We start from the raw sequence: 23,328 nt of genomic DNA on the forward strand, positions 1-23,328 counted from the left end.
TGACTCCATATCCGACTACGACCCCTTTCTAAAATACTGAGATACCTTAAGTATTGGTGAAAGAGAACTCTCTGCCCTGGAGTCAGTGTTTCTCAGTACTGATAGCAAGGAGTGAATTAAATCTCTAATGTCAAACCAAGTTGTCTTCTGAAATTGCTGCTCATATTTAGTTAGTTGGGGTGGAGTGAAAGTGTTGCCTTAAAACTTTAAAAAATAGAGCTGTTTCAGTTAAGCTATATGTGTTCTTTCCTAATTTGGCCCTGCTTCAATTCCAGCCTTGTTCAGAGTATCCATTGGAACAAACCAAAAATATTGCATAGGTGCAAATAGATACAGCATAGGCACTAAGAATCTGCTGCAGGGATCTGTGCTGGGAACTGTGGGGATGGGAACTGTAATGTTTGCAAATAGTGCTGCATGCCAATGTGGTACACTGTGTGCATCTGAAACAAGATAGCTAGTCAGCATAGCAACTTGCACAGGTGTAGTCTGCCTGGTTCAATTTGCAACTGCAGTTTGGTAGTGCAAAGGCAATAAAAAATGTGTCCAGCTGACCCTTAAATTCTTCAATCTTTCCATCGTTGATTTTTCTTTTTGGTTATTCTTGAAGTCTTTATATCAAGATTTTGAAGACTTGAGTAATTCAGCCAGAGGTAATGGGCTTACTGGCCTGCAATGTGCAGAAGGTCAGACTAGATCAGGGGTCTCAAACACACACAGTTATTTCCTGCTGCTCGCCATAGTTTCCCCCCTGAGCGCACTGTGTCCCCTCCGCCTACCTCCCAGCGCTTCCTGCTGCCAAACAGCTGTTTGGCAGTGCCTAGGACTTTCCAAGAGGGAGGAATGGGGATGTGGTGAGCTCAGGGAAGGAGGCGGAGAAGAGGCGGGGCAGGGATTTGGGGAAGGGGTTGGAATAGGAGTGGGGTTGAGGAGGGGACTTTGGGGGGCGGTTGGAATGGGGGCAGAGAAGGAGTAGGAAGAGGCGGGGCAGGAGTGGGGCTTAATGGAAGGGGTGGAGTGGGGGCAGGGCGGGGGACAGAGGTGGGGGGCTTTTGTATCTTTGTATAAGAAGGTGTCAGTGATGCATCCCTCGGGCCAATGTACTAGTTCTCATGTGGCCCTCGTGGTGATTTGGGTTTGAGATCCCTGGACTAGATGAACGTGATGGTCCCTTCTGGCCTTAAAGTCTAGGAATCTGAGATCTGTATTTCAGTTTCAACCAAGGTCAGTAGTGACCTAAAGTTGGTGCCATCTGTTTGGCAGCCTGTGTTAAATTAGTTGGTCTAGGTCCAGTATCTAATGAATCAAGTGAAATCACTATTCTGCTTGGCAACAATTGGTCCCTTGGTTGGCAAAGAGGGAGAAAAATGAAGAAAATCGAGACATGACAAACCGGAACATTAGCAGCCCCCAAAATTATGATTAAAGATATGATTGGTTGCTCTTATGTAAATATTGAATGGCATCAAGTTGTGGTTAACTGCACATCAAGAATACGTGTATAAAGTAAACTTCACACAGTCTTAAAATATGACACGCTCACTTTGAATGTGAAAGGGCAATAACCTAACCTTTGTCTTTATGAACTACAAGCTTGCCTACATAAACATTGACTTCTCATTCAGTATCTTACACCAGTATGACCATATGGGGAATCTGTATGTACAACTTATGAATTCTGGTTGATATGAAATTATCATGGAATGCCTCTATGTGGATATGGAAGCAAACATTTGCCAACAGTACTATATAGCATGTCTTTCCTAGACCTAATAAATGGAGGAGTTAACCTTCACGATTGTGCTCTAACCTGACAATAGGTGTGCTAAGGAGGTTGCCTGAGCAGGAAAACCAGTTTGACTAAATTTTCTCTTCAGGGGGCTGATGAAGTGGAGTGTGCAAAATCACCAGCAGAACAAAGAATCGGGGTGTTGGTAGGGGACATAAACGCAGGCCTCAGACACAGGGGCCAGAAAGGAGAAGAGAATGGTTTGCTTTTGTTGTGGGATTAGTGGGTAGCAGGCATTTAGACCATGGCATTGCCTCTGCCAAGAGGGATATCAGACATGAGGTCTGCATCTGGAGTATGTACGTAGAGCCTGGGACAGTGCCTAAACTTTGGCCAGCCCCAGCAAGCTAAGGGAATGTGGGTGTGCCTGGGGTCCCAGGGGAGCCACACTGAGATTGCTCAATTAGAGCAAACTGTAAAGAATGGGGCAGACAATCCCCCAAACTTGTGATTATTCTGCTACTTAGATTTACCAAGCCAGCAACAAAACAGCTTCCATGATGCCATACTGGTTACCAAGGCGCCAAAAACACAGTTCCCATAAACTTTAAGGTTTAAAGCAACTCCGCCTTAGGCTCCAGACAACCAAGTCAGATATGATGGGGCTTACTGAAAATCTTGTTAATCATATAAAAAGTTCTACCAGTCCCAACAGATCGGACACATTACCTTACCAGGTTAATGAATATTTCAGATCTTACCCAAATACATGCGTGCAGCCAATTTTTATCAACTAAACTAAAATTTATTTAAAAAGAAAACAGATAGGGTTATAGTTCAGTGTCCAAATATTCAATATCGGGGCAGTCCAGGTGGCACTGGAGATCTCAGTCTTACACCTCAAACTTCTCTGCATAAAGTTAAAGTAGATCTGAGATGAAAGGATCAGTTCAAGATCAAGAGTTTGTATAGAGATTTTTTTGCAGCCTCTTGACAGCACCCATCCTTAGGTGAACAATAGGCTTTTGAAGTAACCTATATTCTCACTGGTAATTAGCTACATGAATTATCATAAGGCAGTTGCCTGTCTCCCACCATTTGCAGGTGATTTGCTACATACTTCAAAGAGAAATTGAGACAGTGATATCACTATATTTACAGTTCATTTAAATGTTAATATCTTTTTCTTTGGGTGATTGCTCATCTCAATTCCAAGCAGGTGTGTGTGCGCCGCATCCACAGCCATCAGAAGGTTTTTCCCCTAGCGGTACCCGTCGGGTCGGCTGTGTAGCCCCTGGGAGTGGCACCTTTATGGTGGTGTATATAGGTCTCTGTCAACCCGTCGCCTCTTCAGTTCCTTCTTAGTGCCAGTGATGGTCATTGGAGCTTCTCTTTGTCTCTTGCCTCGGGCAAAAGATTCCCTAGCATTCCATTTCTTTGTTTTGTAAATAGTTTTTATTAGCATAGTATTGTTAGTTTTTAGTTTAGTTAGTAATAAAGTCTTTGTAGGGGGCTTCCGACTCCCTCCTTTGGGGACCGGGGCATGCCTTGGTCTCAAGGCTTCAGACCCCATGGGTTTTGTCAAAAGCCTATGTCCAGGGAAGATTGTCTCAACTCCTGCTTAAAGTGCTTGGGAGAAGCCCATTAGAGTGTAGAATCTGCAGGAGCTTCCACCCAAGAACAAAAAAGGAGAGGGACTTCAGACTTGCTCTTTTTCTTATTTATAGAGTTGGCCCTTTGCCCGCAGCTGGCACAACCTGTGTCGGCACCGAAATCCAGCATTTTAGGCAGAGCACATCGGCCTTAGTAAGGGATGCCGTGGTGCTGACAAAGGACCCAGCACCCAGAGACTCGCGGCACCAATACTCTTCGGCACTGAAGACCACTTCAACGGCCTCTCTGCATCGGTCACACTTGCCAATGCCGCATATGAAGCAAAGATGAGCTGAGAGGGGGCCTTTGCCAACAGATAGAGCAGTGGAGCACAGTGGGGCTTGTGGAGTGTGTCCTGTGCAGGGACATTCAGCTCCTGCTCAAGCTAAACTGGGACCGGTGACTCCAATTGAACAGACGGAACTGTTGAGTCCGGTCCCATTGGACTCCCCGGTGCGGGAGAGCCAGATATGGGAGTTGGACATACCATCTACCCTGGACACATTTGAGGCCACAAGAGACCTTATAGAGATGATGGCCCAGCAGTTTCTGGAACTGGCACTGCACAAGGGGCCAGTTCTCTCCAAGGGCAAACTGGCAATGCTTGGGCAGCAATCCCCCTCACCGGGGCACTGCGCTCCAGCACCCTCGTGGTCCCCAAGGTTGGACTCAACCTCTTAGCTGGAGTCCTATATCTCCAGGCAAAGGTGGCACCATTCTTGTTTTTCCTGGCGGGAGGAGGCACACCAGGTCCCAATGATGCCCTGGCCTCCTCAATGGCAAGCTCCAAAGCAACGGCCATTCTGGACCCCCTGGGCATATCATCAAGCCCAGGGGCTGAGCTCCACGTCCCTCTCCGTTACCTCAGACAGAGGGAGCCCCGCTCCCCCATCTGCCTTAATGGTAAGAGAACTTCCAAAAGGACCGGAGTCCAACACCCAATCCGGCACCATGCCCGCCACCGCGCAGACAGCATCACTGGGGGAGGAACCTCATGAATTGAAGGGTCAGGAGGAACCTGTGCCCATGGGGGCTTCTTCATCTTCCTCCCCAAACGAAGCAGTAGTGTCCTTCAGGTCTCCATAATTCTGTGTCACATAAGATTTCAATTTGTGGTAAACAACATCAACTATCAGTTCAGTCTTCCTCTCGGTGGCCCCTCGGGTGTTCACCAAGTGCATGGCAGTCTTCCTACAGCAGCAGCAGGTGCAGGTATTTCCAGGGGTGAGCTGGAGCCGGTTCGCACTGGTTCGCAGGAACCAGTTGTTAAATTTAGAAGCGGTTTTAGAACTGCTTGTTAACTGGCTTCCCTGCGAGGGAAGCTTTGATGGGCTCCGGCTAGGAAGCATGTAATTCCTCCTCTTGGCCGCCAGGGGGCACTGCGCTGCAGGAGCCATGTGGGCTGCCTCCTGGCCCTGTTGTTGCTGCTGCTCCGTGGACCTCTGGTCCTGGGGCTCCTGCTGCTGCCTTGTGGGTCCCCGGCTGCGTCCTGCTGCTCGGGCTGCTCCTAGCCACTCTCCCCGTGTGAGTACCTGCACCTCTTGCCTGCAGCCACTCCCTGCCTGCAGCCGCCCCCTGGCCATGCCCCCTGCCCGCAGCCAGCCCCTGTTTGCACCACCTGCCTACAGCCAGCCTCTGTTGCAGCCAGCCCGTGTCACACTCCCTGCCTCCAGCTAGCCCTGCCCCATGCCCCTGTCTGTAGCCAGCCCCATGTCCACTGGTGTCCTGCAGTTCTCAGGGCAGTAATCCTACACACCTGCTTCAATGAGGGGTGCAGGGAGCAGCTGGGACCCACACATGTGAAAAATTGGGACAGGGAGTGAGGGGTAATAGGAGCCTCTATAAGAAAAAGACCCAAAAACTGAGACTGTCCCTATACAATTGGGACATCTGGTCACCCTAGCACACCCCAAGGGAGTGGTGGGGACCCACAGATGTGAAACAGAACTCATTTCTAGCTCAGGCCCATCTTTTTAAAAAAAAACTTTAGGTAGGATTAACATACATCTGTATTTTCTGGAGATGTCAGGCTTTTAGGTTCTTAAATTGCTGTCTGGGCGGAATTTTTAAATTTTAAAAATTCCTCCCGGGAAAATATGGACGTATGGTAACCTTATTGGTACAAAAAATACATACTGTGGCACATCCCTTAAATCAGAACTTTTTATAGGTAACTGGTTGTTAAGATTTTAGCAGCTCATCACTGGACCGTATTTCCCTACCTGGACGACTGGCTAATCAAGGGACAATCTTGGGCCCAAGTGGGGAACCATATGAGCCTGGTGTGCATGATGTTCCTCAAGCTTGGCCTCATTCTGAACATGGCAAAGTCAACTATAACCCCCACTCAGAGGATAGAGTTTATTGGCACCCTAAACTCCACGCAGCCAGGGCTTTTCTTCTGGAAGCTCGTTTCCTTGCCATGAGTGCCATCATAAACGATCTCAGCAGATTCCCAACCATGATGGTGCGGAATTGCCTAAAATGATTTGGACCTATGGCTGCTTGCATGTAAGTGGTACAGCATGCCAGACTGCAGCTTCATCCCCTGCAGGCTTGGCTGGCCCTGGTCTATAGGCCAAACCAAGACCACCTGGACAGACTGGTCACTCTTACCCTTCAGGTTCTCGAGTCCCTCCAGTGGTGGCTTGACCCACAAACAGTATGTGCGGGAATACCCTTCTCCAAAACTCAAATGACGCTGTCACTAGCGTCAGATGCGTCGGTGATGGGATGGAGAGTACACTTAGGCGACCTCAGGACTCAAGGTCTATGGTCCCAGGCAGAACTTTTCCTGCACATCAACATCAAGGAGCTGTGTGCAGTGCACCTTGCTTGCCAGACATTTCAAATCCATCTTCAGGGCAGATGTGTGTCAGTTTCAACAGACAACACCACAGCCATGTTTTATATAAACAAACAGGGTGGTGCTTGCTCCGCTCCCACAGAAAGCCATCAAGTTGTGGGGAATTTTGCATCACCCAATCAGTACAATTGGAGGCATTGTACCTTCCAGGTTTGCAGAATGAACTGGTCGACCGCCTCCACAGATCCTTTCATGGCCACGAGTGGTTTCTTTGCCTAACTGTTCCTATCAGTATTTTCCAGAGATTGGGCTCTCCCCAGGTAGGCTTGTCTGCGACACGACACAACAGGAAGTGTCAGCAGTTCTTCTCCTTCCTGAATCATTGCCAAGGCTTCCTCGCAGATGCCTTCCTCCTTTCCCTGAAAGGGTGCCTGCTGTATGCATATCCGCCATTCCTTCTCATCCACAAAGTCCTTCTCAAAGTCCGAAAGGACAAAACATTGTTAATCTTGATAGCTCCAGCGTGGTCACATCAACACTGGTTCACCATGCTGCTGGACCTGTCTGTGGACACACCTCTAACTCTGAGCTTGCATGCTCAGACTTGGTTAGGGAGGTTCTCCTCGGCAGTAGAAAGCCTTCCGCTCTTGCCACGTACCTGGCTAACTGGAAGAGGTTTACAATTTGGTCACTTCAGAAGGGCACTCCTCCACTGCAGACCTCAAGTCCCTTCATCCTGGACTGTTTATGCCAGTTAAAACAGCATGGGTTGGCAGTATCGTCAATAAAGGTTCACCTGGCTGCAATTTCAGCTTTCCACCCCGGATCAATGGGCCATTCGGTGTTTCCTAACTCTAGCGTAGGCCATTTTCTCAAGGGTCTAGACAGACTGTACATTCAAGTGTGGCAACTGATTCCCCCCCCCCCCTCCCCAAAGGACTCTCAGTTTGGTGCTCTTTAGGCTGATGGGCCTTCCCTTCGAGCCCCTGGCAATTTGCTCGTTCCTAGTGGCTATAACATCGACCAGACGAGAGTCTAAGCTCAAAGCTCTGACATCTAAGACCCCTTATACTGTGTTTTTATAAGGACAAGGTGCAGTTACAACCATACCTGGCTTTCCTCACAAAGGTAGTCTTGTAATTTTATGCAAATCAGGACATTGTTCTGCTCGTATTCTGCCACAAGCCACATGCTAATAGGGAACTCACAATCCATTCCTTGGATGTTAGATGCATGCTAGCTTTTTACATTGAGTGGACAAAGCCGTTTAGAAGGTCGATGCAGCTATTCATGTCCATTACCGAGAGGATGAAAGCTCTTCCTGTCTCATCCTGAAGAATCCTTTCTTGGGTCACGTCCTGATACAGGCCGTGATTCATCACTTGGCAAAGATTCCGGCTCCACCATTGATGACGCACTCCATGAGAGCGCAAGCTTTCTGTGCAGCGTTTCTGGCTCAAGGTCCCCATTCAGGACATCTGCAGGGTGGTGACGTGGTCATTGGTTCACACCTTTGTCGCACTAAGCCATCACTCTGCAGGCTAGAGACGATGCTGCATTTGGTAGAGCAGTGTTTCAGTCTGCAATTCAGTGAACTCTGACTCCTCCTTTGGGGGGACTGCTTGGGAGTCACCTACTTGGAATTGACATGAACAATCATTTGAAGAAGAAAAAACCTTTTGTCACTGTTGTTCTTTGAGATGTGCTCTCATGTCCATGGCAAGACCCACCCAGGAGTATCTGGCAAGAAGGAACTGAAGAGGCAGCGGGTCGGCAGGGACTTATATACACCACCATAAAGGTGCCACTCCAGGGGGCTCCACAGCTGACCCGACGGGTACTACTAAGGGAAAAACCGTCCGATGACTGTGCGTGCAGCGTGCGCACACCTACTTGGAGTGGACTTGAGTAACACATCCCAAAGAACAACAGTTGTGAAAGGTAGGTAACTGTTTTATCTCTAAATTAAGAGAATCCAGTGATAGACAGGAACTGTTTGATTACATTCTAACAGCATATATGTATACACTAGCGATTAAAAAATTAATTGCAATTAATCGTGCTGTTAATAATAGAATACCATTTAAATATTTTTGGATGTTTTCTACATTTTCAAATATATTCATTTCAGTTACAACACAATACAAAGTGTATAGTGCTCACTTTATATTTATTTTTTATTACAAATATTTGCACTGTAAAAAAACAAAATAGTACATTGCAATTCATCTAATGCAAGTACACCTCTACCCCAATATAACGTGACCCGATATAACATGAATTCGGATATAATGCGGTAAAGCAGCGCTCTGGGGGGGCGGGGCTGTGCACTCCGGTGGATCAAAGCAAGTTCGATATAACGCGGTTTCACCTATAATGCGGTACAATTTTTTGGTTCCCAAGGACAGTGTTATATCTGGGTAGAGGTGTACTGTAGAGCAATCTTTTTAATGAAAAAAGCAACAGAGAGTCCTGTAGCACCTTATAGACTAACAGATGTATTGGAGCATAAACTTTCATGGGTGAATACTCTAATTTGTCAGACGCACCTAAGAAAGCTTATGCTCCAATACATCTGTTAGTCTGTAAGGTGCCAATGGACTCTTTGTTGCTTTTTACAGATCCAGACTAACATGGCTACCCCTCTGATACTTTATAATGAAAGTTGCAACTTACAAATGTAGAATTTTGTACAAAAAATAACTGCATTCAAAAATAAAACAATGTAAAACTTTAGACCTACAAGTCCACTCAGTCCTACTTCAGCCAATCGCTCAGACAAACAACTTTGGTTGCAATTTGCAGAGATAGTGCTGCCTGCTTCTTGTTTACAGTATTGCCTGAAAGTGAGAACAAGGGTTCGCATGGAATTGTTGTAGCCAGCATTGCAAGATATTTACATGCCACATGTGTTAAAGATTCATATGTCCCTTCATGCTTCAACTACCATTTCAGAAGACGTGTCTATGCTGATGATGAGTTCTGCTCGATAATGATCCAAAGCCTTGCGGACCAACGCAAGTTCATTTTCATCATCTGAGTCAGATGCCACCAGCAGAAGGTTGATATTCTTTTTTTGTGGTTTGGGTTCTGTAGTTTCCGCATCAGAGTGTTGCTCTTTTAAGACATCTGGAAGCATACTCCCCACCTCATCCTTCTCAGATTTTTGGAAGGCACTTCAGATTCTTAAACCTTGGGTCGAGTGCTGTAGCTGTCCTTGGAAATCTCACATTGGTACCTTATTTGCGTTTTGTCAAATCTGCTGTGAAAGTGGTTTTAAAATGTGTGCTGGATCATCATCAGAGACTGCTATAACATTAAATATATTGCAGAATGCGGGTAAAATGGACAGAAGACTTACAGTTCTCCCCCAAGGAGTTCAGAAACAAATGTAATGCATTGTTTTTTTAATGAGCATCATCAGCATGGAAGCATAAAGGGGCATTTGAACATTTAGCATATCTGGCATGTAAATACCTTGCAGCACTGGCTACAAAAGTGCCATGTGAATGCCTGATCTCACTTTCATGTGACATTGTAAATAAGAAGCAGTCAGCAGTATGTCCCGTAAATGTAAACAAACTTGTTTGCCTTAGCAGTTGGCTGAACAAGAAGTAGGACTGAGTGGACTTGTAGGCTCTACAGTTTTACATTTTGTTTTTGAATGCTGTTATGTAACAAAAAAAAATCTACATTTGTAAGTTACGCTTTCACAATAAAGAGATTACACTGGTGAATTAAAAAATACTATTTCCTTTGTTTATCATTTGTACAGTGTAAATATTTGTAATCAAAAGCAATATAAAGTGAGTACTGTAAGCTTTGTATTCTATTATAATAGAAATCAATATATTTGAAAATGTAGAAAAACATCCAAAAATAATAAATTTCAGTTGATATTCTATTGTTTCAGTGTGATTAACAGGGATTAATTTTTTTTGTTAATCGTGAGAGTTAACTGTGATTAATTGACAGCCCTAGTAAACACACACACACAAACACAAACATTATCTATCAATATGTTTCTAAAGGTTGAGTCTGGGTCAATTAGCCTGCAAGTTCCTTAATCTGTTCTGGCCCCAGGTCACAGTGGGATTCACTGTTTGGATCACAGCAGTCTGGTCTGTCAGGAGACGCTCGACCAGATTTATGGAACTCTTCCCCCTTGCCCCCCCCCCCTTTTTAAAGTAGTAACATTATATTATTGTGCTATTTAAAAACGGAAGCACTTGGTACTGAAGTTCAGGCTTCAATTTATAAATAATTGTGGAAGAGAAGTTTGTAGCTGATAAAGGTGGAAGGTCTAGCATCCTTTGGCACTTAGCATAAAAATCTGCTTGTGTTACTCTGTTGGTCTAAACTTTACTCTAAACATTGTATAACTTTATGCAATGTGATAGCTGGTCAGTCCCAGACTAGAGAGGCAAGGTGCGTGAGGTAATCTTTCTTGTAGAGCAACTTCTGTTGGTAAGAGAGAGAAGCTTTTGAGCCACACAGCTCTTCTTTAGGTATAACTTTGGTGTTATTGACCAGTCATAGAATATTAGGGTTAGGAGGGATCTCTGGAGATCATCTAGTCCAACCCCCTGCTCAAAGCAGGACCAATCCCCAATTAAATCATCCCAGCCAGGGCTTGTCAAGCCTGACCTTAAAAACCTCTAAGGAAGGAGATTCTACCACCTCCCTAGGTAACCCATTCCAGTGCTTCACCATCCTCCTAGTGAAAAAGTTTTTCCTAATATCCAACCTAAACCTCCCCCACTGCAACTTGAGACCAACTTGTCATCTGCTACCACTGAGAACAGTCTAGATCCATCCTCTTTGGAACCCCCTTTCAGGTAGTTAAAAGCAGCTATCAAATCCCCCCTCATTCTTCTCTTTGCAGACTAAACAATCCCAGTTCCCTCAGCCTGTCCTCATAAGTCATGTGCTCCAGTCCCCTAATCATTTTTGTTGCCCTCTGCTGGACTCTTTCCAATTTTTCCAAATCATTCTTGTAGTATGGGGCCCAAAACTGGACACAGTACTCCAGATGAGGCCTCACCAATGTTGAATAGAGGGGAATGATCACATCCCTTGATCTGCTGGCAATGCTCCTACTTATACAGCCCAAAATACCATTAGCCTTCACGGCAACAAGGGCACACTGTTGACTCATATCCAGCTTCTCGTCCACTGTAACCCCTAGGTCTTTTCTGCAGAACTGCTGCTTAGCCATTTGGTCCCCAGTCTGTAGCAGTGCATGGAATTGTTCTGCCGTTGTCCTTGTTGAAACTCATCAGGTTTCTTTTGGCCCAATCCTCTGGTTTGTCTAGGTCCCTCTGTTATCCTATCCCTACCCTCCAGCGTATCTACCACTCCTCCCAGTTTAGCGTCATTTGCCAACTTGCTGACCATGCCATCCTCCAGATCATTAATGAAGAAGATATTGAACAAAACTGGCCCCAGGATCGACCCTTGAGACACTCCACTTGATACTGGCTGCCAGCTAGACACGGAGCCATTGATCACTACTCATTGAGCCTGATGATCTAGCCAGCTTTCTGTCCACCTTATAGTCCATTCATCTGGCCTATACTACTTTAACTTGCCAGCAAGAAATACTGTGGGAGACCGTATCAAACGCTTTGCTAAAGTCAAGGAATAACACATCCACTGCTTTCCCCTCATCCACAGAGCCAGTTATTTTGTCATCAGAGACCAGGGTGGATTTGATGTAAATCATTAAATCGAGTCTTCCTGGTTAGTGATTTAAATAATCATGGATTTCTACGTAAAAGTGCATTCTTGTTGGTTGTTATAACCTTAATACATATTCCTCACAACTCAGAGAGAGATGTAGGTTTCATATTTAGAAGGTACACACTATACATTTAAGTGATTTATTTAGAATACTTTTCAGATTAGTTTTACAGCTATATCAGAAAATGAATGATTGTTTGATTATTTCATTTACCAAAGGTAATTGTAGCAGATATTTATGAGGTCATTCGGAGGTGAACTATCTCCAATTCAACACGTTAATCATTAATATTTGGAGGATTTTCTTGACATGTTGTATTAGGAGGAGAACATCACCAGACAGACATTTAAATAGTTTTATTTAACTAAAACAACAATGTTATGTATTCTGGAATTTTTTCTTTAACAGCAAACATATAATATTTTAACAAAGCCAGCATATGAATTTTTGAATTTAAACATTCAAGTTTTTAAAAATCAGGTTTGTTTTTGTTAAAATTGTTTAACTAAAATAGTTAAATGAAATATTTTAAAAAATAATGAAATTGACTGGGTCAAAATGAGAAACTTAAAATATTGGCTTCTGCTGCTAACTCAGTCGTCTCCACCTTCATTTTCCTGTTCGTTCATAATCTGGAAAAGAAAAACAAGCTTTCCTGCTTTTTCAGGTTGCAAACGATTTCTCAATTTGGAATGAATTAGTTCAAAGGAAGAAAATATTATTTCTACACCGGTAGAAGAAGCTACTGCTGTTAAAAGTGAGATTATCACTTCAACTGTCTCTGAATCCAAGAGCTTAAATGACTTCCACCAGTTCACTGGTGTGATTTCTTTAAAACATCATCAGCAAACATGTATTTCTTGAATGGTTCTTATTCCCAAACTGGGTCTCTCTTACAGCCTGCTGCCATTATAGATTTTCCATTCTAATGAGAGAATGGTATGGGAGATCTCAAATCAATGAAGGCTACACTCAAAAAGACCTCAAGACTTCTGGAATATGCTGCTCAAACAGTTTCACTTCTGTTTCTACTGGCTGTCCCTCCCTTCTCACATTTCTCTCCAGACTTCTCCTTGTCCAGATCTATTCCGCCCCTAACAATCTTCTATTCATTGAACTTTTTGAAACTTTCCACTTTTAGAGAGAGGTAAGGGATTAACTTTGTGTACACAAATTTTCAGAGGAACAATAGGGTTGAGGTCTGCTATTTGTCACCTCTCTGTCTATTTATTTATTTATTTAAAAACCTTTTTGCTGTTAACAAGCATGTTATCTCTGGAGAGACAAATCCACAGTTTGAGAACTGCAAAACTAAGCATCTCTGATGGTATCTTTTAGACCAGAGATGGGCAAACTATGGCCCGCGGGACCCTCCTACCTGGCCCCTGAGCTCCTGGCTTGGGAGGCTTGCCCCCGTTCCCTCCCCTGCTGTTCCACCTTCCCTGCAGCCTCAGCTCGCTCTGCCACCAGTGCAATGCTTTGGGTGCCGGGTCTGCGAGTTCCTGGGGCAGCGCAGCTGCAAAGCCTGACCTGACCTGATGCTCTGTGCAGTGCGGTGACGTGGCTGGCTTCAGCTGGGCGGTGCAGCTGTAGCACCACCAGTCACCAGTGCTCCAGGCAGCGCGGTAAGGGAGAGTTAGATAGAGGGCAGGGGAGTTCGGAGTAGGGGGCAGGGGTGTGGACAGGGGTCAGGACAGCCAGAAGGCAGGGAACAGGGGGGTTGAATGGGAGCAGAGGTCCTGGAGGGGCAGTCGGGAAGGGGGTGTGTGGATGTGGGGGGCAGGGGACAGTCAGGGCAGGGGTTCTGGGGGCTGTCAGGGGACAGGGAGTGGGAGGGTGGATGAGGCAGGGGTCCGGGTGTGGCGCGCGTCTAGACGTGTATGGCATGTGTAGTGTCGCACGCGTGTGGGTTCTCAGTCATACGGAAAGGAGAGTTTGTTGCATAAACAACCAGGCAATTTTTTCATCAATTACCTCATCGTTTGTAATCTGCTGGTTCTTATCACAAACTTATCTATGGTTGTTTCTGGATGATGGAGATTTTTTTTCTTTTTGCTACAGGTGATATACTGTGGCTATGTGACATACATGATGTGACTGAAACACTATCATTGGCAGATAACTCTGAAACTATAGAAAATGATGGTGATCTTGAAGGTGGATAGTCTTCAGAATCCTGTATGTTGAGGATGGATTCTCTCTAAACAAAATAAGTCAATGCAGTTATTTAATTATTATTACCATACTGCTCATTTGGTATTACTCATTGCATTCACTGACACAGTACTACTTTAAAGGTGAAATTGTAAAAGGAAGATCTGCCTATTTCAGCTATTATTTTTTATCACAAACTGCATATAAAATGCCAGTACCATAGAGTAACAACTATGTTTTTTTTGCTCAAAATGTGAATTCAAGAATAGTCCAGAAGGAAGACAGGCAGTTCTTAAGATAAAAAGTTTACCAACTTGAAGATCCTGCATGTTCAGACATGTTCCTTTCATCATCTTCAACGCAGCTTCCCTCCTGAGAAGGAACATTTCTCATGATGTTGTTTCTTTCGGGCAACCAGGCTTGCATTCCTTTGTTGCACTGTTTGCATTTTGTAACGCATGCCTGCTTACCCACAGGTAGAGGAACTTCATTAAATATCCCCAAACTGGGTCTCTTTTATGGCCTTCTGCCCCCCATTATAGGTTTTCCCTTCTAGTGAGAGAATGGTATGGTAGATCTCAAATCAATTGAAGGCTACACTCAGAAAGACCTCAAGACTTCTGGAATATGCTGCTCAAACAGTTTCACTTTTGTTTCTACTGCCTGTCCCTCCCTTCTCACATTTATCTCCAGACTTCTTCCTTGTCCAGATCTAGTTCCGCCCCCAACAATCTTTCTATTCCAGGGGTCGGCAACCTTTCAGAAGTGGTGTGCCGAGTCTTCATTTATTCACTCTAATTTAAGGTTTTGAGGTGCCAGTAATACATTGCCTAACGTTTTTAGAAGGTCCTCTTTCTATAAAGTCTATAATATATACTAACTAAAACTATTGTTGTATGAAGGAAGTAAAAGGTTTTAAAATGTTTAAGAAGCTTCATTTAAAATTAATTAAAATGCAGAGCCCCCCGGACTGGTGGCCAGGACCCGGGCAGTGTGAGTGCCACTGAAAATCAGCTCGCACGCTGCTTTCGGCGCAGCGTGGCCATAGGTTCCTAACCCTGTTCTATTCACTGAACTCTTTTTGAAACTTTCTCTTTAGAGAGAGATAAGGGATCAATTCTGGTACACAAAAGGCCTTGCAGAGGGACAATAGGGTTGACTTACCTTCTGTTATTTCTCAAACCTCATGCTTGTATTTATTTATTTAAGGAACATTTTTGCTGTTAACAAGCATGTTTCTCTGGAGACACAAATCCATAGTTTGAAACTGCGAACTAAGCTGCTCTGATCAGGTTCCCTTCTAGAAGGGGCGGGCAAACTTTTTGGCTGAGGGCCTGCATGGTAGATTTTTCAGAAATTGTATGGAGGCCGCCGTCCCCCCAACCCCACCCCCCCCCCCAGAGACGTCCTGGCCCCATCAACCCTGCTCAAACTGGCGCCCAGTTCCCCTTTTGTTCCAACTCGTCCCTCTGGCCTCCTCCCTGCCTTCCCGGTACTCAAGTTATCTCCAGACAAATTCCTTGTCCAGATCCCCTGTTCCCCACCAATCCTCTGACCCCCCGGCCCCCTGAAACCACCCCAAACTTTGCCTAGAGAGATCCAATTCCCCCTGGGATTGACGCTGCCTGAAGCACTGTGGCTGGCGGTGCTAAGTTTGTGCAGCACAGAGCACCAGTAGGGGACTCTGCAGCTGCTGTTTGCTTCTCAGAAGCTCGCAGCCCCGATGCCCTTATTGCGCTTCGGGGGGGGGGGTCAGAAGCGGGGGGGGCAGGCCATGCCTGACTGTTTGGGAGGCACAGCCTCCCCTAACCAGCCTCCATACAATTTCTGAAACCTGATGTGGCCCTCAGGCCAAAAAGTTTGCCCGCCCCTGTTCTAGACTGAGCACTGAGTCCCATTGGGTAGATAGAAAGATTAACCTAAATAATCTGTACAGAAGCCCCTGGAACCCCATAAAATTGGGTCCCTAATCCATGAACTATTGGAACTCATTTGCAAAACTTTTCTTAAAGATTGCATGAATATATTAGAATTTATTTTCCCTATTTCATGATGATATCTTTTGAGTTATAATGTATCTTAATTAAAACTATCTTTAGATACATTTTTTTTCCTCCAAAAGGATTTTATCTCAAAAATTTGATTTAAATAAAAAAAAAAATTGATATATATTTAATTCACCCTGTCAGAAACCGGGGACTGACTTATAGAGACTGAACAGTCCTTTTGGCCCACAGAGGTAATCCTTTCTGGTCAAGATGTGCAAGTAACATGCTTGTGTTGAGCAGGCAGCACCTGCTGTGTAATTAAATGGAGGACTCTAGTCTTTACGGCTATCAATGAGAGGAAGGATGATGTGGTTGTTAATGCAATAGTGGGGTAAGTTCCTATTGTGCTACCTTGGAATTCTCTGTCTGCCTGGGCAAATCACTTAGTCTCTCTGGGCCTTAATTCCCTATCTGTTTAAAAAAAAACAAAACAAAAAAACTTCCCTACTGCATAGGGGAATGGAGGAGTTGTGAGGAAAGTACTCTCAGATTGTGGTGATAAGGCACAAAGAATCTAGTCCTTCCCAGATCTAAATTTGCACCTTAAGCCTTCTTTCCCATAAAGGAGAGAATACCACATGGTTTCTAACATCCCTTCCTTTTGAAATACTTGGCCAAAAGTCCTGTGATACGGTGCAAACTCCCAGATCAGGGTTCAGTTCAGAACTGCTAGTATTGTTCCTCACTATCCTGCAGAGGGCACAAGAGCACGCATAGTCAGGCTGCCTTTGCATGCAGCAGCGCTCCGTTGTTTGTGCAGTATGCTCTGCCTTCTCAGGTTTATAAGTGGGTTCTTATTTGTAATGCAGCCACGAGAGGATGCCTTACCAAAGGAGGTATAGAGACAGACGGGAGAGCGATAACTACAGGTTTGAAGACCGAAGCCCTTCTTTCGGAGAGGATTATTACTCTACCCGCTCACACCACTGCCGGAGATCACGGGACAGAGAGCACCACCGAACAAGGAAGCACCAGCATCGCTGCCGGAAACGCAAGACCAGGTCTTGTAGCAGTGCCTCATCGGTGAGTAGCATCCAGATGAGTTCAGGATTGTTCAGGTTTTAACTTCTTTACCTTCTGTAGCTCTGAATACACTGGGTGAGTACCTCTAATCCCTCTTCTGTTTTGTTCTTGATTGTTTCACTTCACTGTGTCTTTAAACTGGAAGCATTAATCGTTGTTAATTTTGACAGACCATTCCTAGCATCTGGAAATAAAGCCTGGCTTACCAAGGCAGGGAGTGGGTGGGGGGAGTGCAGTGAAGCCAGCTGCAATGCTTATCTGCACACTTAGAAGGGGAACTCCTGGATGCAGGCCTGCACTGTTGCAGATCCACTATGGTTGTGTCTCCTCTTTTCTTCACTTGAAGATTCCACTCTGCTGCATATTGAAACTTCTGCCTGAGTTGATACTGCTACATTGTGACAGCGTAAGATACTCCAGTGTAGATATGTCTGTTGTGGCAGAATCTCGTACCCCTTAGGACAAAGCAGCTGCGTCAAACCCATTCTTCAGAACTGTTTTCAACCACTTTCCCACAATACTCGGGAGAGGTGCCCTGTTGTCACTAGTTTCCTTGAACTGAAGTTTTATTTGAGAATGTCACTGTTCTCTCTCTGACTGGAATGAATGACAACCTCCCTCTCCTAATTAGTGATGATTAACAATCAACTTGTGGCAAAGTGGGGAGAGGAGGTTATCCCGGGACAATGGAGTGACTTGGAAGTGTTGTGAGATGCTCATCCAAATGTCTTAACTTTACCGCCTCTGTCATACCCTAGTAAGGACCCGTTACTACTATTCACAGTTCTCAAGTTTGTTGCTTTTCTGTAGTTTAAACAAAGTGATTGATTCCTAACCCCTGTGGTTATACTGGATACTTGCATGGTTTGGAACGCTTAATGGCCCATCACGTTCCTCTTTTTCCAGCCAATTTTATTTGAATTTTAATGCCAAGGTTAAACAATTGAAATGCTCCAATAACAACTGTGTGTGTGTGGTGGTACTGTGCAGGTTTCAGTTGTTGTGATTTCTACTCTTTGTGTTGTGAAGTCTCACAGCAGCTATGTCAAGTACTCTCCGAAGCTCTTCTCCATTTCAGACGATCTCTTAAACTTTGTCTGTAGTTCATTCTTCTTGACTTGTTGGGGGAAGGAGTATGGCGGAGTACATATTAGGGAGTTCAGACATGGAAGTGTAGAGCTCTGTTACCATATCTCTCACTAGATAGAATGTGACTAATTTTACACTTCTTTTTTTAGAGGGACTAAATAGAAAAGTTCAGTCATTGGACAGAAGAGTTGTTGGCTTTAGTGGGGGGTGTTTCTGCTGGTGGGAACGAACCTCCAGGAATGTTTGGCTGGTTTTCCAGTAGAAGCTAGTAGCGATGGGCTTGATTGTGACCTCTTACCTTTAGCAGACCAGGAGCTATGAGGTATAAGGCTCTCCAGGGACTTAACTCTCCTGCTCCTAGAATTCTTTCAAGCTTTAAATCTGTTCCAAGGAAGGACGATGACACTGGCCCTCTGGGTCCAGTCCGGCTTGCAGATGTAGGATCAATTCTGTTATTGGTTCCATCAGGATGGGAAGGGCTGAGTCGTATTGGGTCAAGGGTGGGACAAGTTCCTGGGATAGATGGAGATGTTTATTAATAAACATACAAAGGAGAGCGGGACAGACTCCACAAAGGGGGAACTGCTAATCTGGCTTCTACTGGACAGCCTGACCAACCCGACTTATGTACTCTACCCATCGGCACACTTGCCACTGGAGAAAGTGACGTGACTGGCAAAGCATTCGCTCTTCTTGCGCCGCTGGCAGTGTCCTCTATTCACATAGAGGAATTTGCTCCTCTGTGGCAAAACATGGGGGGAATGCTTGTACGAACCCAGTGACTGGAGCATCCCAGCTGCTGCTCCCTTCCAGAGAAGAGGGTGGCACTTTCCGCTAAGAGGCAGCTGCATCAGACACTGTAGCTAATGAGACAGTTCTTTACATACCTGTAGCTGTTTTTTACTTTTCTGTTTTGAAGTTAGTTTGTGTCTTGACGTGTCCCTTGCAATATCCCTATCGTTATATATGCTGTGTGCCTTATGAAATGCGGGGATCTGGAAAATCCAACCACCGACGCATCGTCGTCTCCACCTTTGAATGACAACTCAATCTGCCAATCGGAACTGCCCGCTGTGTGCGATTGGTCGGATGGCGTTTCGGGGGGCGGTGTGTGCAGAGAAGCCAACAGAGCAGTAAACGCAGCAGGAGCGTGGAAGATGACAAGGAAGGTCACCTGGTGTGCAGAATCGGCGATTGGCTCCAAGAGCGATGTACAGCCACCTTTCGTAAAACTTTACCTCTCTACTTTCTATCCCCATGTTAGACAAGATCTCTCTTATTGTACTGGAGGGGTCTCTAGTGTTTATTGCTTATAAATGGGCTGACCAGTAATTGCCTGAAGCAGACAATAGACACTTCTGTTTTAAAGAGTGTAGCAGGGAGATACCTTTTTGAGATGTGAATGCTGTGAAATTGCAGGACCTCATGACCGTCTGGTTCTCGAAGCTCACATCGGCTCTTGTTTTCTCTCCTAGATGAGATTGTCGGCAGCCTAGGTGAAGGCACTTTTGGCAAAGTTGTGGAGTGTGTGGACCATGCCAGGTATGCTATCCTTGGTCTCCAAGTGACTTGCCTATCATATACCAGTCAGTTCAGACATTGATGAGGTGGGGTCGATTTGTCCTGTCCTCTTCAGATGGTCTTCAGTTTCCTCTTAGATGCTGATACACAATCCCTAGCTCTTCCACACTCAGCATCTGGCGCTGAGCCCATGACCTGTTTAGTCTAGGTGCCACTGAGCTCTTCCTGTCCCTTCCAAAAAAGTCACTAGCAAAGTGAGAGGGGAAAGAAGAGATGTGCTTAAGTGACCTTATTGATTACAACATGAGGCCATCGTATTCTGTGGCGCTGCAGTTCTGTTAGAAGCGATTATTCAACATTAGTTTGCCTCAGCTGGGATTCCACTCAGCGTCTTTTGCTAATAGACAAAAGAATGGGCAGATCATCAAATTCCCCACAAGCTGTTATTTTGCTGGCCTTGCTCTCCGCTCCGTTATATACCCATCCCAGATTTGCCAAAGGGATATCATCCCCTTTCTGTCGGTGTTTGTGCTATTAATATGACTGCCTGGTGTTACACTTAGATACATCTCTGAACTTACATGTGTTGTAGGGCTTGGCTTGACCAATGGAAACAAGATGTGTTTATATGCCTGCAGGGGAGGCTTGTTACAGCCTAGTAACTACTGCAGAATTACAGTCACTTGATGTATACTTTCTGATGACCATTTAGTGAAATGGGCAGTGCTTGATTGCCCCCTTCCCCCAAAGTATGAACTTTGGCTTTTATGTCTACAGGGGCAGAGTTAAGACAGTGGTGGTAATTTGTGAGAGAGTGTGATGTATTGCAAAAGGTGCAAGCTTAACTCTCATTTTCCTGAGTCTCTAATGTGCTGGAAGTGTAGTATACACTCAGGGCACTGCATGCCTGTTACCTGAACAGCACCTTAATTTTTGGGAGGTAGGGGGAAATGTTGTTAGTTTGTATTGTCTTTGCCCAGGACCCCATTGAACTAGGGGCTATACAAACCCACCAGAAAAGACAGTCCTTGCCCCAGAGAGCTTAGTCATAACTGGGGCTGAAAAGAACACAAGACTTTGGGAGGAAGCATTCTTCCCCTTCGTGAAGTCTGCAGGGGTGGAGTCCTTCTCTTGTGCACTGTAAAATATGGAGTAGGGAAATCCCAGTCCTTAAGTCCTTTGGAGGTGCACCGGAGATAATCCCTCAGAGGCCAGTGAGGAGGATGAGGAAAGCAAAGGGGTGTGGCCAGCAGTGCATTGTGGATTATTTCCACTTCTCCTATCCTGTGGATATATGAGGGGCTCCCCACTCCTATAGTACGTGCAGAGTAAGGTGTCACTTGGATAAGTGTATTAGCTCCCAGCGAGCCTTGGGAGGGTGACTGGGGACCATTCCCACAAAGTGGTTTTAGTTGCCTCGGGTGGAAGAATATGCAGATGAAGCGAGGGTGATGGATTCTCCTTGAGCCTGGCTTTTCCCAAGCTGCATTTCCCAGTTTCATGCTGCAGTCAATTACAGGGTATAACTTACTAATACAGTGATGGGCAGCTGTGGTTTGCTCCCACTGCATGGCCCTGAGAACCGATTTGGGGAGGGGATGAAAAATGACCGATGTCTCCTACCACACCCCGGGATTTATCGTAGAGACATTTTCTCATTCCCCATCCAAAAAGAAATTGGGTAAGAATCTCAGAAACTGGGAATTTTTTGTCTAGGGACAATTCTTTGTTGAGGTGGTCTGGGCCACTCCACGTCTGACCCATTCATGTGTCATCTTCCCCTCTGCAGAGGTAAATCCCAGGTGGCACTGAAAATTATTAGAAATGTGGGAAAGTACCGGGAAGCAGCCAGACTGGAAATTAATGTCCTAAAGAAAATTAGAGAGCGAGACAAGGACAACAAATAGTAAGTTTGATCTCTTGCGTAGACGTTGCTGCTGCTTAGTGTTGTCAATGTATCTACTCACAGAGGAGAGTGGTTGGAGCAAGGTAGCATGGGGGAGAACCGGAGATAAGAGCATGGAAACTTAATACCTGCCTTTTCCGTCTACCTAGAAAATGGTGTCGTCTTCTCCCTCATCCACCCTCTGGAATTGGGACTATAGAAGGGCTTTTTTCAGTCTGAATTGTGACTTTTATTCCCAGGTCCCTGAATATGTAATTATCGACCATTTAAATATCTGGGAGTTGGGTTAATTTGTGCTTCCATATTAACTAAACACAGTTCTTTATAGTGAAACATTTGCCCTTCCACCCCCCTTTCAGTGTAAGAATTTTGCAGCCTACACTAGGATATCTATGTCCTTGGCATCTCTGGATGATTGAGCAGGTGAATCCCAGGTTGCTTAGAGAGAAGCATGGCTGTGCTGTGTCTGCAAACTGAGTGTCTGTGTGCTAGTCACTTGGAGAGAGGGAGGGATGGGAATACTACTTCCTTGGAAGAGTGTTGTGTGGCCAATAACATCCTTATTATCCATTCTTTCCAGTTTGTGTGTCCTGATGTCCGATTGGTTCAACTTCCATGGCCACATGTGCATCGCCTTTGAGCTTCTGGGCAAGAACACTTTTGAATTCCTGAAGGAGAATAACTTTCAGCCATATCCTCTCCCCCAGATCCGGCACATGGCATACCAGCTCTGCCATGCCTTGAGATGTAAGTTACCCAGATTCCTTTGCCACGGTTGTCTGCAGCAATGAGGTGAGTTCTACTCGCCAGCTAGTGTTTTCTTCCCGTTTGTTTTTACATGCATGTTAATTATGTCTGAACATTTTGGCTAGTCTCACTTTTCACAGTCTGAAGAGTTTAAAATCAGGTGAGCGATTCCGATGTTTTTTGAGAACAGTGAAGGGAGGTGGATTGAGGACATGGCTTCTAGATTCACCTCAGTTTCCTCCTGAAAGATGGGAAACTAAACTTTGTGAGCTTCACGCAGATGAGACTTACTGCCTGTATGTGGTGGATGTGATACGATGACTGAAATGTATATTTAACAGTTAAAATGTGATGACATATAGTGAGGAACTTGACTACAAATAAGAGAATTCTGTGTAGCTTAATGAAGCTGTTTGATACACAGTTGACATGGGTCATGGTGCAGCACTTTGCACTCTGGTTCAAAGTACGGTTCCTTGGGGCAAGGGAGCATGTGTTTGCAGGGGGCTGATGTAACAGACATAGCTGTACGGAGGGTCCAGTGCTCGATTCTTAAACTTTTCTCTCCTCACTCCTCTCCGCAGTTTTACATGACAACCAGCTGACTCACACTGACCTCAAACCTGAAAACATCCTCTTTGTGAATTCCGATTTCGACACCATGTACAATGAGACCAAGGTAGGTTGTGTCTGAGCGAGAGGGTGAAGTGATTGAATGCCTGGCCCCTTTCTGCAAGAAAAAGTTTTTCCTTTTTCCCATTCTCTGGTTGAGCATGAGGGCCCATCATCTCCAGTGGCTGGGACACGGGAGACGAAGTCAGGAGGCCTGCATTCTATTCCTGGCCTTTCCAGTCTGTAAAACGAAGAGTACTTGGCTACCTAGGTTAAAGAGCGTTGAGTTCTCTGATG

The 23,328-nt window shown here is 45.2% G+C and overlaps 1 protein-coding gene across 3 annotated transcripts in view; it reads left to right on the forward strand.

The window, feature by feature from the left end:
* CLK3 (CDC like kinase 3) overlaps positions 1–23,328 on the forward strand; it is a 32,230-nt gene that overhangs the window by 4,323 nt on the left and 4,579 nt on the right. For 2 of the 3 annotated variants that reach the window (XM_032799831.2, XM_032799832.2), the window contains exons 3-8: positions 16,943–17,156; positions 19,363–19,456; positions 19,721–19,787; positions 21,556–21,672; positions 22,253–22,419; positions 23,004–23,098. In XM_032799831.2, coding sequence (XP_032655722.1) covers positions 16,943–17,156; positions 19,363–19,456; positions 19,721–19,787; positions 21,556–21,672; positions 22,253–22,419; positions 23,004–23,098 — 754 coding nt within the window. The remainder of the gene's footprint in view (positions 1–16,942; positions 17,157–19,362; positions 19,457–19,720; positions 19,788–21,555; positions 21,673–22,252; positions 22,420–23,003; positions 23,099–23,328) is intronic. The other variant, XM_075069506.1, reaches the window with a different exon arrangement.

This window comes from Chelonoidis abingdonii, chromosome 9, assembly GCF_003597395.2.
Source record: "Chelonoidis abingdonii isolate Lonesome George chromosome 9, CheloAbing_2.0, whole genome shotgun sequence".
NCBI lineage: Eukaryota > Metazoa > Chordata > Testudines > Testudinidae > Chelonoidis > Chelonoidis abingdonii.